Source organism: Bicyclus anynana, chromosome 2 (assembly GCF_947172395.1).
Source record: "Bicyclus anynana chromosome 2, ilBicAnyn1.1, whole genome shotgun sequence".
Classification (NCBI taxonomy): domain Eukaryota; kingdom Metazoa; phylum Arthropoda; class Insecta; order Lepidoptera; family Nymphalidae; genus Bicyclus; species Bicyclus anynana.
This window is the reverse complement of record NC_069084.1, coordinates 1013698-1031922: the sequence shown is the minus strand read 5'-3', so window position 1 is coordinate 1031922 and position 18225 is coordinate 1013698. Positions and strand designations below refer to the sequence as shown.

Below are 18225 nucleotides of genomic sequence, written 5' to 3'. Positions count from 1 at the left end.
TAGACGTACCCAAAGTGCCTAAGAAGATTTTACTTGAAAAAATCACCAATGTATGTCATCAGTTAGACGTAAAGCCTGCGCTTCTAACTGACGACATAGCACGACGCAGTAAGAAAAAAGGCGCACAGCGTGAGCTAGAAGTTATTTTTTTTATAATATGACATATCTAATGTACAGAATGATATAGACTATTAAAACTTTTAAATTAAAAAATATGATTGTCGTCAACACCTCAACATACTTACTTACAGCGAGTAAGCAGTATTATTCTTTTGCATATTCGAGCACACAACAAAGGTCTAATAGCAGAAGCACTAAGGATATTATGTTGACATAATTATATGAGTCTATAGTCGTTAGGAGCCTATTTGAATGCCACACTACAAGGCTACGGACATGTCTCATTGAACCAGCTAAGATGGTCACCCCACACATTAGGGCAGGTCAACAATGGTGTTGTGTTAGCGAAAGCGGTTATGGAGGGCGCACTAATTGTTATTTTGTTATGCGCATAGCTTGCCTCGAGTGCGTTCGTCATTTATTTATCTTTGACTATTATTAACTTCAAAAGTTGAATAATTTAATTGCAGCTTTCTGTTGCATTTGCGTAAAAAGGTACTAGATTCAATATACAGTAATTATGTAATCTTAAAATTCTAATGCTATAATATTAATATATGAAGCAAGTTTTTCTTTCGATTTGATCTTAATATTTAATTGGTCTTATTGTTAACCTGCTAAGGAAAAGTCCTTGGTCTGATATTGGTTTGTTAAATAATAATATTGTATGTATTATCAAAGATTATGTTTGAAAATAGAAAAGCTTTTTGTATTATTACTGGGAACTAATTAAAATAAATAATAACAATCAGACATGGACATCTAAGCTGTAGGTATCTAATTTTACAGATAACGGATGAATTATTAAGTTAATAAATGATTTATAAACCTACACAACAAACATTGTAAACTAAAAGTTCTTTTCAACCGACAAAAACAGAGAGAAGGTTTACAATTCGATGTAGATATTTTTGTATGTATGAAAAAGTGTAACTTTTTACTGAGTAGTCCGATTTTAATATGTTTTTTTTTAATTAGAAAGGCTATATTTCGAATTATGTCCCATATACATTTGGAAAAATAAATCCAACCATAAGGGTAGGAAAACAGGGGATGAGTGAGCGTATATAGCCAGTAATTGTAAATTAAAACCTGTGATTGTTTAGGTTGTGAAGGGTATACAAACAAGGTCGTGTATGTATACATAATACATGATATACATTAGTCGTCATCAACCCATATTCGGCTCACTGCTGAGCTCGAGTCTCCTCTCAGAATGAGAGGGGTTAGGCCAATAGTCCACCACGCTGGCCCAATGCGGATTGGCAGACTTCACACTCGCAGAGTATTAAGATAATTCTCTGGTATGCACGTTTCCTCACGATATTGTCCTTCACTGATTGAGACACGTGATATTTAATTTCTTATAAAATACACACAACTGAAAAGTTGGAGGTGCTTGCTCCGTACCGGATTCGAACCTACCCCCTTCGGAATCGAAGGCAGACGTCATATCCACTGGGCTATCACGGTTATTATATACATTATTAATATTATATTATTATTAAGTATAGTCGTAGGTTTCTAATCTGCGGTAGATCTGCGGCGTTCTTTGATATGAGACGTGACGAGTTCTTTGCATCCATTGTAATGCACCCATAGACCATATGGTGGGTATGGGTAATGTATCTATGCTAATGGCTTCTCATTGTGTTTGTGAATTGATCTAACTTTCATACAATTGAACCGTTACTCACCATCAAGTGGGACAACTTGTCTTTCCTTTCTTGCTTAAATTTATCTAACATTTATACAAAATGCTAATTTTTGATTTAGCTACCTTCTAAAGGTTCTATGTTTTTAGAGTAGAAACACGGCAGAGTCATCATTAATATGAAGGTAGTAATAATATTAATAGAAGGTATAGGTAAGTTGAGAAATGGAGATCCAATTCCGGATGGTCTAGGTTCAAATCCGGCCCGGGGCATGCACTTCCAACATTTCAGTTATATGCATTTTAAGAAATTGAATATGACGTATCTCAAACGGTAAAGGAAAAACATCGTGAGGCAACCTGCATACCTGAGAATTTTCTGAATTCTCTACGTGTGTGAAATCTGCCATGCCGTACTGCAATCCGCAGTGCGTTGGACTAAGGGCTAACCTGTCTCATTCTGAGAGGAGACTCGTGCTCGATAGTGAGCCGAATATGGGTTGTTAATGAAGATACCCACAAATAATGATGAGAAGAGAGGAAAGACAAAAGAATAAGAGATACGAGTAGAGGCAGTTAGCATGAAGGAATGCTACGTAGTTCTGTGTCAACTCGGAAGTCAAGTGAAGAGGTTGTTAAAGTCCATGCGAGTCGGACCTACAAACCTTCAAAAGTCCGAAGGGATTTTTCCTTCTCAAATAGAAAAAAAATCTCACAACATTCAAACAACTAATTCATTCAAAGAAAATTCTGTGACTCACGGATTCTTGATCTAATAAGGGTTTCGCTTTTATACACGAACGTACACGTGCTTTTATACATACGTGTACGTTCGGAACCCTAAAAGGAAAGAATTAAAAGAGCATCAACAAAGCTTATTTAGACACGCAACAATACGCCCGAATAAACATCAAATCGAATCAACAGTCGGCTTTAATATATCCCGACGAAAAAAATCGGTCAGACCAGCGGGAAATGCAAAACGTTATATAATTGCAAGCCATTCGACTCGGATTTCAGGTTAGCGAGTGATACGGAAATAGTGCCAAATTTCATAATTCGCTAAAACATTTTGAACTCTATAATAGTAACCTTAAGTTTAAATTCGCTTGCAGGGTTTAACACAGGGGTGCGAACGCAGTGTCACCGAATGTAATGCTCGGCCCACTTTCGCTGGGCATCCGTTCGAAATGGGAGCGAACGTTCGTTATTAATCGTCTAATGCGATTTTCGGTGCGAGATGATTTGTTTGACGTGAGGTCATGGTCTACTGTGTGGGAGGTAGATACAGATTGTGTAAACAAATTAAAATTAGTGTATTTTTTTGTATTTGTGAGACATATAGCAACAAGACACGACTGATCATTATGTATGATCATAATTTAATTTGCATACACAGTATCAGGAGTATATATATCCTCAATTGAAATATAAAAATAAAAACGCGAAGTCATCAAAAGCATGTGTTGTATGAGGGAGACGATATCCACTCCTAACAGAAGATTTTCGCTAAACTGGAGAGGAAAGAGTGATGTTCTTATGTTTAAAGTAAGTCAAACATGAGTTCATTTTCATGACCCATTGAAGGAAGGCCTTGCAGAAAGTCGTCACAGTGTAATTTTTTTTTAATGTTAGACTTCTGAGCTCACGGCCTCACGGGTCTTAGGCCCCGCTGGCCTGAGGACTCGTGGCATTATCTCATCCTACCTATAGTTCCGACAATGCCGTTCGACGGGCCTTAGAAGATGTTTGTGAGATCAATATCATAATAATGTTAATGACTAAGAACCGGCTTAACGCGCTCTCTGAGGGATGAAGGTGTGACACCACCTACATCTAGTTACCTGGGATTGCTACTAAAAAATTATAGTCCATAGTTATTACCAATGGTGGTAAGTACATATTTGAGACTTCAAATGTCGTTAAATGTGCACTCGATCACAGAATACATATGTACTCGTACAAGTACTGGATACAGTGCAAGAAAGGAGGTGATATTATCCACGATTTCGTCTGAGTAGTAAACAAGTGGTTTAAAACCTACTGATTTTTTACAAAACCCCCTTCTGTATGCTTGAATCAGGGATTAAGCATTTTTGTATTTTACTATGTAGAAGTACATAGCTAATATTTGATTGTTTTTAATTTGTATGGAGGAAAAGTACGAGTCCTGTTTACGTGGCCCCGACGTGACCCACATCGCCGGCCTCCGCGCAGCACCCGCTCCCGAGACGCCGTCAATGTCAAATTGATATATCACTCGCGAATTACTGCAGCGGCGAGGTCAGGCGGAAGAATAAAACGTTATTGGTTATCCATCATTTAAGGGCTTTTTATGGGCAACGCTGTGGGAACTGCGCTGCGTACCTACCTATCAGTGGATTGCACATGGTTCTTAACTAGGGTAGGGTTGGTATGTACAAATTGTACGCCTACGAATATGAGAGTGTGCCATCTTGTGTAATGTGGATAATCACAGGCAAATGAGACTTAACACCTGTGACCAACAATGGCGTGCACTTCATAGATGCAAAAAACACTGCCTACCCTAAGGACTCACTACAAACCTATGTTGCACCACAGAATACGAGTACATAGTTAGACAAGGAATTTTCCAATTTTTACTTATAGTGCATTATTACCCTAGTTAAAAACCTTATGCACGCCACTGGTGAACATGCATCAACGCGACAAATTGGGCAGTATTCTTTGTGAATGTATAGCTTGAAAAAAACATTTGTATGCTTTGAAATAGGTGATTTATTATACCCATGTGACTAAACTTTGCAAAATTGTAGATGAATAGGTATACAATTTCGAGAATTAGTCTAAAATGGACCTAGCTATCCAGGACACCTGACAGCTAGGTTGGTCCAATTTCCAGAGATACTTGGTCCAGTTAGGAGAAAGTCCAAAAATGGTCCGATTTCGAGAATGAGGTGAACTGCCGAATCTAAACTGCTGGGCAGCGTTCGAGAAACTCCGCGACAGGTTTCGTCTATGGACCGACGTTCGTTCAAAACCGTGTTCTTTGGAAGGCTTTATTTTATTTTATTTATTTAGTAACAACATCACATACAAAGTAAAAAGTAAAACAGTGGACCAGGAAACACTTACCTATCTCTACAAGAGATCTCTGCCAGTGACCATTGCCAGTGAGAGAGGTAAACAACTTTATGATCATCAGTTCACGTCCTTTGGCTGATAAGGATGCGATCATGATATTTTTCCTTTATCATCATCATCATCATCATCATCATATCAGCCGATGGACGTCCACTGCAGGACATAGGCCTTTTGTAAGGACTTCCAAACATCACGATACTGAGCCATCCAGCGAATCCCTGAGACTCGCTTGATGTCGCTTGTCGCTTGGTTTTCCTTTATAATAACTTCTATCGAAATCGGACAAACATCAAAGAGTTGTTTTAAACAAACTGAACAAGAATTTGTTTAAATAGATAAATCATACATTGTAGTTATCGTCCAAACTGTCGGTGTGTTTGTTTAGGTGTCGGGCCCGGGGTGACAAATTGCTCTCCCGCGGGGTGACTGCTTTGGGTTGTGTTTCGTTTTCGGGTTGTTTGTTTTTGTCACTAAACCAATTTTAAGAAGTTCTATAAAAATAAGTAATTAATCTATGGTGTATATATCCGTGACACTTTTGGTTTGGAGATGATAAATATTATTGTCCGGGATACGTAGAACATTTTGTACGTAAAGCTGATTACTGTCGAGATAATTTTTCGTAAGTAGCTCATCTTGATGATACGATCAACTCTTTTATTTACGAAAATTCTTGATTCTGGTACATAAGTGAGTTACCAGGAAATAAAAATTTTCGAGCTTCGGACCGAGATAATGTAACGCAATTTGTATGATATTGTGACTGTTAAGTTGTATAACTATTAATTAAGCAACAGTAAAAAAACAGTTGGTTAGTAACAACAACTAACTAACTAACTAAATTAGCACGTAGCGTAGGTAAGTACTTTTTATATCGATTTGGCAGTCTGTTTACGTTAACTTCCACAACGAAGTTTTATGTGATTGTCACATTTAGAATCAAAATCTAGACATTAATAAAGTAAAAAAAACATACATACAGACGAACGTGGAACCTCCTCCTTTTTGGAAGTCGGTTAAAAATAGAGTGATCTTCTTATCTGAAAACGCTAATTGAAATCATAGACGAAAAGAAAGTCACATACGAGTATTATACCTATTAATTGATTATGAAACACGGCTAAAACTCATTTGATATTAGGTCGGAGTATGCCCGACTAGTTACGAATCCATACGGGGCCCTTAGTCATGAGCTGGTTCTTGCATCACTGCGCGATCCAAACTGTATTGAATATTATGCAACCACTAATAGAGAGATAAGTCATTGAGGCCTGAGAACGATGAGTGAGATAAGTCTTTGAGGCCTCAGTGCCTTACTCATCGTCCAAGGTTATTTTGTTGGACTCTTTGGACTATTGTCACATCATTCCTGGTACAGGCTCTGCTTTGTTGGAGGGGAATATTGATGATGTTTAATAACTTTTATTAAAGAAAATAGCACAGTCATTGTTCTTAGTAAGTATTTATGTGATATTAGTATTCTTATCGCAGCGCGAAGCCTTCAGTTATGTTCGTACATTATGATATCATACTTGTATTATCAATTTTCGTAGAACTGTAAAAGGAAACTTACCTTATTATCCATTGTTAATTAATTATGGAATTATTCATTATTATTAGTCTAATACTAGGTCAATAGAAGGAGGCATGGAGCTTAAATCCACCGTGCTACTCCACTATAGGATACTACCGGACGCCCGCGACTTCGTTCGAGAGGAATTCAGTTTTTCGCAAATTACGCAATATCCAAGGATTATTTCGGAAAAAAAGGTAGTCTATATGTCATTCCCGGGTATTCTATCATCGCTAAATCAGTTCAGTAGGTAGTTGCGGCGTTAAAGAGTAACAAACATCCATAGAGAGTTTCGCGTTTATAATATTAGTAGGATTGGTTGGTTCTTTGGACATAGGGTGATAATGATGTTTGATTGTCTAAGTGAGGATCATTAGCAATGAATGAACGAGTTCCTTAATGATAAACATGCATAGGCCATTGGATCAGCTTCTACCTTCACATAGGAAGTAAAACTAAACGAATTTTTAATGATGTTAACAATTATTGTATTATTTCTTTTTCATAAGAGCAAATGTTGGGTTTCTTGCCGGCTCTTCTCAGCAGAACCTGCCTTCCGAACCGGCGGTAGAATCTTTACAAATAATCAAACTTGACGTTCCAAAAGTGCTTGTAAATTAAGCCTGCTTTTTACTGGTTGGCTACTAGCCTCCCCCTTATACATCATTTTGATACATACGATAATAATTAACATATAAGAAATATTCACAACATTATGTAAACAAACATAACTTAAAATTATTGTTAGAGTACCTATTGTTTTTTTTTAATTATAGGAAGGATGTCATACTTTATTTCGGAATTCCCTTCCTGGTGCGATGGTTTCACATGTCAACCACATGTATAATATGGACCTATGCTGTGGGCTATATTGATACTTATTGCAATGACAGAAGGTTGATATTTATTTGCAAAATTAAACTGTCTAACGCCTTGTGGAATATTTATCAAGACAGACAAATTTGTCAAAATAAGCCCTTGAAACAGCGTGAAATATTGACTTGTTCTCGTTGTGTTGTTTTGAAACTGGGAGGTCTTAGGTTCGATATCCGATACGTAATTTCCATAATGGCTCAGGTCTGACCTTGGTCTCAACCGTGTAGAGACAGTCCACGGTACATCGCAAAGAAATTTAACGTTCCAGTACGATGTTACACTATTCACGAAAAGGTATAATATTCAAAGTACGTTAAGTTTTAACATAAAAGATCAGAGTTAAAACTTTCAAACCAAAGTTTGAACGAGATGGTAATTTTTATCCCCTGGCCTAAAGTATAGATATTTATGGAAATCCTTTTTTGCTGAGTACTTTTTAACATTACATATACATGTATGTATATTACATACATTTCTTACATTTTAAAACCATTAAATAGAAGTATCTATTGCTAATTTATAATTACGTTCCTAATTGAATAAACGTCCTACTTGAAATAAAACTTCTTTACCTAAAAAAAAAAAATATTTAACTTTCTAGACGAAATTGTTTTAGCAGTACATCCACGACATCCACGAGTCATTCAATCAAGTAGTCAGTCAATCATAGATGATGTTGTGAATCATCAAACAAGGTCCTAGTTTCTGTATCAGTCCAGACGTTTATCGGCGCAGTTAACTTTAACCGCCCAGTTGTCAGCGACGCTAACGCATTTAACCCACATAACTCTGTCACGGGCAATAAAACACCTATTAGTTTCCATTCGAACCGATCGGGTCGTGGGTTCAATTCCGAATAGTTACACAAACGATTTCGTATTGTTGATTGTTATTCACAGCTGGCACGCTATTGTTGCGGGTTGTCGGTTTGTTTGAACTGTAATCGTGTAGTGTGTGTACTGGCACACTGCTGCTGGAGCCGCAAGAGATGCGAGAGCCGCGAGAGATGCGAGAGCCGCAAGAGATGCGAGAGCCGTAAGACATGCCAGAGCCGCAAGAGATGCGAGAGCCGTAAGATATGCGAGAGCCGCAAGAGATGCGAGAGCCGTAAGACATGCGAGAGCCGCAAGAGATGCGAGAGCCGCGAGAGATGCGAGAGCTGCAAGAGATGCCAGAGCCGCGAGAGATGCGAGAGCCGCGAGAGATGCGAGAGCCGCGAGAGATGCGAGAGCCGCGAGAGATGCGAGAGCCGCGAGAGATGCGAGAGCCGCGAGAGATGCGAGAGCCGTGAGAGATGCGAGAGCCGCGAGAGATGCGAGAGCCGCGAGAGATGCGAGAGCCGCGAGAGTTGCGAGAGCCGCGAGAGATGCGAGAGCCGCGAGAGATGCGAGAGCCGCGAGAGATGCGAGAGCCGCGAGAGATGCGAGAGCCGCGAGAGATGCGAGAGTCGCGAGAGATGCGAGAGCCGCGAGAGATACGAGAGCTGCAAGCGGCGTGACAGCCGCAAAACTTGAGCTTAAGTGTCGTAGTCACGGACTGCAGTGGCGCAAGCAATAATTTGAAATTGTAAAAAGGTGTGATAACAGTAAAATTTTAACCATCCTTTTCAGCCCTAATAGTACCAGTAGCTGCAAATGTTACAAAGCTGCAACCTAAGAAATAACCACAGAGACTCTGAAAATCTGAAATAGTTGTAATAGCCGCAAGTTAAACTTTTACATGTTTATAATCGATGTAAAAATACATTGTTGGAACTTTGCAGTTTGCAGTTCTTGTGGTAGTCGGCGATAACACGAGACGATATGCGTGTGCGCATGTATAATTCAGTATCATCGATTTTTGATGACCTTTCTGTTCAGAACGTGTGCTTCTTAAGCCAGATATTATCTTAATCTTTTTTTCTTTCCTTCCTTGGCTTTACTCGGTTATGATGCGATGTTCCATTGCTATGGAAAACTACGCTCTAAGGAGTTTTATTTAAAATTGGATTCACTTCCCTAGATTGTGTGATGTAAAATATATATCTACTTAATAAGTAGTTATATATTCATTCACATCTCACTATCAAGCAAAGACAAGCAAAATACGTTAAGAGAGGCTAAGTAGTAGCTAGTATTTCGAATTTAGAACGTGAAAAAAGGCGCTATCTGTGTATTATACTATTTAATTTTTTTTTATAAGAAAGCACAGAAACGAGGTTTATACGAGTATATTTGTTATCCATTTATTCCGGTTTCCGTGTAAATTGAAGTTGGGATAATTTAAATTATCCAGGTTAAATCTACAGTTACAGGCAAGGAGTTAAATCTACAGTTTATTGTCTAAAACGAACTTTTGCAAACTAACGTGTGTCTCTCTTTAATATTATTTTAAATTTATTTAACACTTTCTTTAACTTATTACTTTGTCGGTAATGTAGGTTCTGAAAAAGCCAGAAGATCCTACCTTTACTGGTTTCGCAGTCTCTGTAAAAGTGTCTTAAGTGTGTAAGCACTCTGCACAATAGTGAAACATTTAGAGCGGCAGCACACGAGCGGTGCCGCGCCGTAGCAGAGTTGGATCTGTGATTCCTTGTGACGCATAAACAACTGAGCGGTGCCGCTCCGACGTTGCAACGCATTCACCCCTCCCTGCCGCGTCTCCGGTGCGGCGTCAAAGCGCATCGTGTGACATACCACAGATATTTCTATGTAAGACGACCATCGATCGTAGATCGTTAGATGGGTCTCAGTGCGTCGCGGAATTGTCATTGGTTTCGCACATTGAGTACTCGTAACACACTTCTATTTATTCATGTTGTGGCTTGTGTTTTTACACTTCCAAAATGAACTTAAAGGCATAATTAGGCGATTAAAATAGGAAAAAAACAGTAAATATTTTTTTTAAGTCCACGTCCAGTCACAGCATGCGCTTTTTACGTACTAAGATAAGATGTGGGTGCACGTTTTTGGCTAATGACATAAAAATTGTGCGTTCTTTAATATGGAGGGGCCTATCTAACGATTTTTATCGATGAAGACGACGCAGCGGCACCGCTCCGGCGCCGCACCGTAGCAACGTATCGTGTGTTCCCGCCCTTAGCAAAGCGCGTTCCAACAACACATTCTTTTAAACCAATGATGCACACTTCCACAGAAGCGTGAGTGGCAGGACTTTTAAAGCTCCAAATGTTATTTTTCAGTATCGTCCCGTCACCTCACTTGGAAGCGCTATCGCGTACGTGACATGCATCGTGATACGTGACTAACGACGTGACAAACTGTCGACTTTTGGATATTTTGCTAATTGACCCGAAACATGTGAGTTTCCGACATTTGAGAAAGTCATTTGATTTCGTTGACGAGGAAGTAATTTGAGAGGAAAAAGTTACAGAAGAGGAACAGGAGATTGAAATGTGGCTAATTGGTTCAGAATTGAATTTTTTGGTCTGCATTAAGTTACGTGGGTCGTAGATACGAGCTTTTGACGCAGTATGTTAGAGGAAAGCATCAATAACAATTTACAATAACAATGAAAAATACTTGTTGTATATTATTATACAGAGTAGGTAGAATCTTAGACACATAATATCCTAAAATGTTACTCTGCGAAGGTATTCCTATAAGATAACAAAATAATCATCTTACACTCAACTCAACATTTGTGAATTCATTTCAAGCTTTGGCGATGAAAAAAATAAATAAATACATAATAATAAAAGCGGACAAGTGCAAGTCTTACTCTCGCACTGAGGGTTTGTAATCTACGCTAAGTAAAAAGCACGTAACAGTTTACGGTTTTAAAATTTTCGTGATTGCTTCTTACCAAATTTCATGATTCTAGGTCAAGGGACTACCTATACGAATACGTATTCATTCTCTATATAGGAAATACGCCATCACAGGTTTTTCACAGCCTGAAGGCACCGCAGAACAGCTCGGTATTCTGTATTTCGTATTAATTCATTGTCTCTACGCGTGTCTGAGAAAAAAGTTATTGACGGACAGCCAGACAGAAAGGCAGTCAAAGAAACGATATAAGGGTTCTATTTCCTTCAGAGGTAAGGAACCCTAAAAATCAATAGAAAACGTCGATGTTTTCATCTTAATAACACAGAAAAACACATTAATCGAAATGAGAATTTCCATACATTCTCATACAAAGCGCAAAGAATTTAACGTATCGAGGACGAGTGACACGCTCGCATCTCGCTGATCAACACAGAGACACGCTGACATCAGTGACACGCTTTTGTTTTGTTAGGACAAAAGACGCTGCGTACTTACTTACTTTTTTTGCAAACGTCGTATATTTTGGATGACATTTCTGCTGTGATATTCAGGAATTAAAAGTTGTCTATTCTACGAGAACAAAGACTAAGGAAAATTTGGTGAAAATTACATCAAAATGAATTTAAAATGTGCATCAAATTTGATTACCTGATAATAGTGTGTTTGGTACACCTTCAAGGCAAGAGTGGATAGGCATCTTCTAGGCAAGCGCGCTTCATTTTAGAGCTCATCAATGCTTTCCATCAGGCTTATTGTAGTCAAGCGCAAGCTTTTCCTAGATAAAAAAAAGTTCATCATTTTATGTACGTTCACATCTTTTCTGTAGTTAAAACGAATTATTCCCATTTAAATTATCCTTTTTTATCTTCAAGGGTTTGTATGTTTGGATGCTTTAATATATGACATAAGCATTTAAACAATTATTTTGTATAGGTTCACACCTATACAAAATAATTGTGACTTATTAACATGATTGTCATTAATTATTCAATTATTTCCCCCTCTTTTCGTTTCAATAACGAGTACCTAATAAAACTCCCTTGATGATGACGATTGACGATGCTTTTTGAATATTACATGCGCTTGTTTCGACATTACTTTAGTTTTAAGTTATCATTATCTAATACCAACACTACGCAATAAAATTAGACATGCATTTTGTCGAGTTGAAAGTACCACTGATTAAAACTTATAATAGTTTAATTTGATTCATAAATGTATTTATGTATCACGTACATACAATCATCATTATCCACCCATATTCGGCTCACTGCTGAGCTCAAGTCTCCTCTCAGAATGGCAGAGTTTACACACGCAGTGAATTAAGAAAATTCTCTGCTATGTAGGTTTATTCACGATGTTTTTCCTTCACCGTTTGAGACACGTGATATTCAATTTCTTAAAATGCACACAACTGAAAAGTTGGAGATGCATGCCCCGGACCGCATTCAAACCCACACCCTCCGGAATCGGAGGCAGAGGTCATATCCACTGGGCTATCACGGCTATCAACAACTGTACCTACACTTAAATCTATGGTGTCAACAGTGCCCACGTGAGTAGGTCGAGTGATAGCTGACAGGCGGTGTCGGGTTACCGACGTTGTCTATTGCTGATTTTGTTGTTTTAGCGTGAAACACAATAACAGTGGGAGTAGTGTTACGAGATATTTGCGTTGCTATATCAATTACTTTTGCAAGTGTTAACCGATTTCCAAAAAGGCGAAGAATTTCGTTAACTTTGATTTAGGGGGAATTGCTATAACTGGAGCATTATTTATCTGAAAAAAAAGTTGTTTGCTTGTTCATAGTGGTAATAATAGTCCAAAGGGTGAAAATCGAATCCACGATCTCTGGGGATTTAAGTTCGGAGCCGTTACCATGGAGCTATTGATGCTGTAAAATTTTTATTGTACGTCATAAAATGTAGCTAAGGGCTACCACTATTTAGTTATAAGTTAGCTGGTGATGGCATGGTTGAACTAAAATAATATCCATGTATGGTTTTGAGAGCGGGCCCAATTTTACCTAAAAATTAAGTTTTAAATTCATCTTTATAATCTCAGGTAGGTACGTGCAAGCACTTTAACCACAGTAAATCTACTGTGCTTTAACTGTTTTTTACTTTAATGGATATTTAGACAAAACACTAAGTTCATTAAATGCTCCGTTTATTTTGCTCTTAAATTTCGTCTATGACACAGCAATTATTCTCTTATAAAAAAGTACTAGAAAACTAACTAGTCATGTAGCGTATTACGCATGTGGTGCTTTATATCGCAACTTGGTTCAAAATATAGATTTATTACGCATAGAAACACAATAGCACAGAATAAATATTATGAACAAGCAATAGCTAGTTGGTATGGTGCTTAAAAAATCTTAGTATTTTTCAGATATTCGAATTCTTAGCTTCTGTTGAGAAAAGCCGAAAAAAAACTCAACAGTTGGAATGTTAAAATAATCTGCACTCTATAATTTTGTTCTGTGCTGTAAAAGCATAATTTTAAAAAAGCCAGAAAATATAAGTTATACTTATATAATCTCTTTCATATCTAACGTCTAATCTCTACGGTAGCAGGTAGTAGCAATTAAATGAAATTACTATCAGTTGTAACAAAATAGTGTTCATTTTATAGCATCTCAATATATTTTAATATTCAAAACCGTGTCATGTGAAAGTCCTTATAAGAAGTCTATGCCTTGCAGTGGACGTCAATCGGCTGATAGTAATGATGATTCTATGTTTAATAACTCTATGATTCCAACATGCTGCCTGATTAAGGTCAAACGCTACTCTAAACAAACACCAGATTGCGTTGATAAATACTAATTGTAACACTGACGGACGAGATGACTAACTGGTCACTTATGCTCCCGGATTCCCAGAGCGTCATGGGATGACAATACAAATCTACTTAGAAATGGAACAACTTCTTGTACTTATCTCCCTAGGGATTTTTTGTGACGCAAACCATCAGTTAAGATAAATTAGCTAATTGGAATTACTTACTCGTTGAGTAATTCTGGCAAGTTGAAAAGAAGGTATTCCTTCCCTCTTTTTTGATATTTGTTTGCGAATCATCAGTAAATAAAAAATCAAAAAAGTTTATTTGTTTTTAATATTTTAATTTCAAACATTCTTCCAAACAGACTTCCGAAAGTATACAAACTATACTATTCTGAACCTTTGAAAAGATGTTTCAATATGACCAACGTTTTTTTTAAATATTCTCTACAAGTTAACCCTTGACTACAATCGTACCTGATGGTAAGTGATAATGCAATCTTAGATGGAAGCGGAACATGTTAGGAGTATGAAATCCAAACTTCTTTCGGTTTCTACACGACATCGTACCGGAACGCTAAATCGCTTGGCGGTACGTCTTTCGGTAGGGTGGTAACTAGCCTCCCACCAGCTAGACCTGGACCAATTAAGAAAATCTCAATCGGCCCAGCCGGGGATCGAACTCCGGATCTCCGTCTTGTAAATCCACCGCGCATACCACTGCGCCACGGAGGCCAAAATTTTTTCACATTAAATTAAATTGTGTACTACAAAAAAATGTTCCGACAGATTTAAATAACTTTTTTTTACGCCGATCACTTATTTTAAATGAAGACCACACAACTCGGATCGCATGTCAGATAGTTTGACGGGTGGCAATTTGCCCCGAGCTTCACACCCAAACTCATTTGCGCTAATAATGGCCCACAGATTTAGCGTGAAGCTGCGCCGGTGAAGATGTTAATGCTGTAATTGGACCACCGCGCTCCTTGAGCGGTGGACGCATTGGTGCGTTTGCAGTTGCGTCATGCGTATGTTCTACCAAAAACAGCGTTCGATAGTTTTCAATGCAGTGTAATGATTGGTTATTACAGAAAACTTAACAGACAATGCTTTCTCAATATAAACCACTTTTAACTGGCCTTCTATAGTGCCAGGCTTTCTCTTTTTATACAAATGGGGATATAGAGCTATATCAACAATTCATCATTATCACGCGATGGTCCACAGTTGGACATAGGCCTCTTGTATAGTCTTCCAAAACATCACGGTCTCGAGCCGCCAGCATCCAGCGGCTCCCTGCAACCCGCTTGATGTCCTCGATCCAGCTAGTGGGGGGTTGCCATTTCAGCACGTTGGGACCCCAACGTCCATCGGCTCTTCGAACTATGTGCCCTGCCCAGTGCCACTTCAACTTCGCGACTTGCTGAGCTGCGTCGGTTACTTAGGTTCTTCTATGGATGTCCTCATTTCTGATTATATCACGCAGAGAAACTCCAAGCAAAGCTCGCTCCATGGAGCATATAAATCCACCGCAGTGTTCAAATGTGGGGATATTTTAGATAATGTTACTTTTGTAACTATCACTAGCAGATGTTAATGATAATGACCGTGAACGACGGTTCATTATGCTTGTGGCAAGAGGTGTTGGTTCACCAACGTTCCTTGGATAGCTCGCTAAACAGGTGGTCCTGTTTTTCGGACTATGAGCGTGAGGGGATAGACACACAAGTGTGCACAAGTGTTCGAGCACTGTTGTGCACTAAAATAAGTTCTCACCTCCCCGTGACAGGACAGGAAAGAAGAGGATATCTGGAGTTTATTACCGGCTGTTCTCAGTAGAACTTTTCAAACCGGTGGTAGTATCTCAAACGAGTCAAATTTGACGATTCTGAAGTGCTTGTAGGAGTAAGAATACTTGAAATAAACGAATTTTGAATCGGGATCAATGTTACAAAAGTGCATCAGTGTGTCTGTGACTTTACAGTGAAGCACTGCGGTGGTGCGAACAATTTGCATAATTTAAAAACACATATCTTTTTATTTTTTAATTCACCATCTAAAGGTGTTTTTGGGAACAGTATAAATTACTCTTGCTTTGTAATTTTGCGAATACTTCTTTTCGAAGTCAAATCAGTATCTTCTGAAGATGTTCTGGCATCGTACGCAAAATTATATGACGGTTAACCTTCGAAGTTTATATTATAAGTATAACGGGCGTGACCATAACCTATCAAATGTGTTCAAACGACGCACCAATGCCGAGGTAAAACCCACAATAGAGACGCGAATCTGTTCCTTATCTTGGCTCAGTTAGACAGACTGACTACTTGAAAATAAACAGAGAGCTTCTGCTGTATTTATTTTGTATGCTGCCGTGTAAATGCGCGCGCGCAAGATTAATTACTCCGCCAGTGTTTAGACGGTACTATGTACCTACTGGTATGAGATTTGCAGCTTTGAAATAGTCAAGACTTTAATGATCACCAAAAACTACCTACAGAGTAAATTGGATCTAACCACCCTTGTCTTAAAAGTTAAATTCGTTTACACTTCTACAGTTTACCTATTATGGTATTTTATTTGTTGCCAGGATTATCTTTCTTTACTTTCTTATTAACCTTTTCTTATTTCCTTTGCCTCTGATCGAAGTATTTACGCTTTAGGGTAGAAAATAACAAAAAGGTTGTTGTAATACTGTGCACTCCCTATATCCAGTCATAGTCATGTATGTGTGACTTGCTGGCTGAGAAGCATCAAGAATGCCCACTTGCACTTAACCTGCAATCTGCATCTTAGTTAGGCCGTCAAAGAATACGGAAAAATTAAGACGTGTAACGCGCTCTTTGGTCCACTCAATGGATTATAGGGGTGGCAGTAGATGCGCATATCGGTGCTTCTCCGACCTCGTTCTTCTTCTTCAAAATATGAAAAGTTTCCCGGACTATAAAGTATACTATATCACAGATGCATATCAATAGAGGACTTGACACCGTTCCAGCGCAGGATAGCGATTAATCGCAGTTCGCGCGAGGCGTATGTACTGACCTTGTACAGTAGCCATAGGCCGAAAGGACTTAGACCCCAAAGGGGAAGGAATAGACGACCCTGGGGAGAAAGTTCCCCCGCGCCTTACTAAGTCAAAGGTCAAGGAGGCACAGCCTCGGGAGTCGGGGCCCGTACCCCCCACATGACTTTTACATTCGGGAGGAGATAACCTATCGCGTATTAACAGATGATCAGATACAATCAATCTACACAATCCACACTGTACATCAACTGGGTCGCGATCAAGCATTTAATCCGCCGATCGCAATCAAAATTGATTCTGTACTGCTAGTCAATTGTTTTTTTTTTATTCTTTACAAGTTAGCCCTTAACTACAATCTCACCTGATGGTAATTGATGATGCAATCTACGATGGAAGCGGGCTAACTTGTTAGGAGTAGGATGAAAATCCACACTCCTTTCGGTTTCTACACAACATCGTACCGGAACGCTATATCGCTTGGCGGTACGTCTTTGTCGATAGGGTGGCCTACTACTAGCCACGGCCGAAGCCTCCCACCAGCCAAAAAACTACTTTGGTAAGTACCTACTAACAGACGGATATGATATTGTGCCCACCCCGAGAAAACGGCTCATATTAAATTGGATAAAGTGTGTTTTATTTTACACAGTACTATAATTACTTCAATGTAAAACACCAAATAATTATAAAATGAAACTAAAATGGTATGTTGATGTTAAAAATACGTATGAGAGAGTTCTGCATTTTGTGTAGTCATGCAAAAATACAAAAAGTGTGCGTTGGCCGGGAATCGAACCCGGATCAACTGCTTGGAAGGCAACTATGCTGACCATTACACCACCAACGCCGCTGGTAATAACAACGGAATATTGTGCTTAGTTCTATCTTGACTTTATATTTAATCACCTGGACGAGAGGTCGATGACATCTTTACGACGTAAGCATTATTAAACTTCTTTAATGGGGAAAAAATGTTGATAAGCCATATTAGATGTTTTTGTTTTTTATCGGCGACTAGTTAGCGTTTGATTATGTTTTCACTAGATGGTAAGTCACGATACAATCTAAGATTGATATAATGGATGATGCAAAATCATAATTTACTTAACACTTATCGACACATCGTTTTTTTAATGAAGAAGGTTATTTACCTCGTTTTAAGTGATGATGAACTCTAAGATGATAAAGTGCTAATTTCGTGGAAGCATTTACCTACCAGTGTAATGACTGGTTAAGTTTAAGGGTTTTTTCATCATTGGCAATGGCGTTGTAAGTAGGCACGAGTGAA

At 38.5% G+C, this 18225-nt stretch overlaps 1 protein-coding gene and 1 non-coding gene across 2 annotated transcripts; one reads left to right on the top strand and one right to left on the bottom strand.

Annotated features, from left to right (window-relative positions):
- Positions 1-7541: 7541 nt before the first annotated feature.
- On the top strand, positions 7542-8863 carry LOC128198629 (sperm-specific protein Don juan-like). The gene is made up of 2 exons (XM_052884930.1): positions 7542-7550; positions 8249-8863. Exons 1-2 carry the CDS (start codon positions 7542-7544, stop codon positions 8861-8863), a joined length of 624 nt encoding a protein of 207 aa, XP_052740890.1.
- Positions 8864-17712: 8849 nt separating this feature from the next.
- Trnag-ucc (transfer RNA glycine (anticodon UCC)) lies at positions 17713-17784 on the bottom strand. The gene has a single exon. It is a non-coding gene; the product is annotated as a tRNA-Gly (tRNA).
- Positions 17785-18225: the final 441 nt, after the last annotated feature.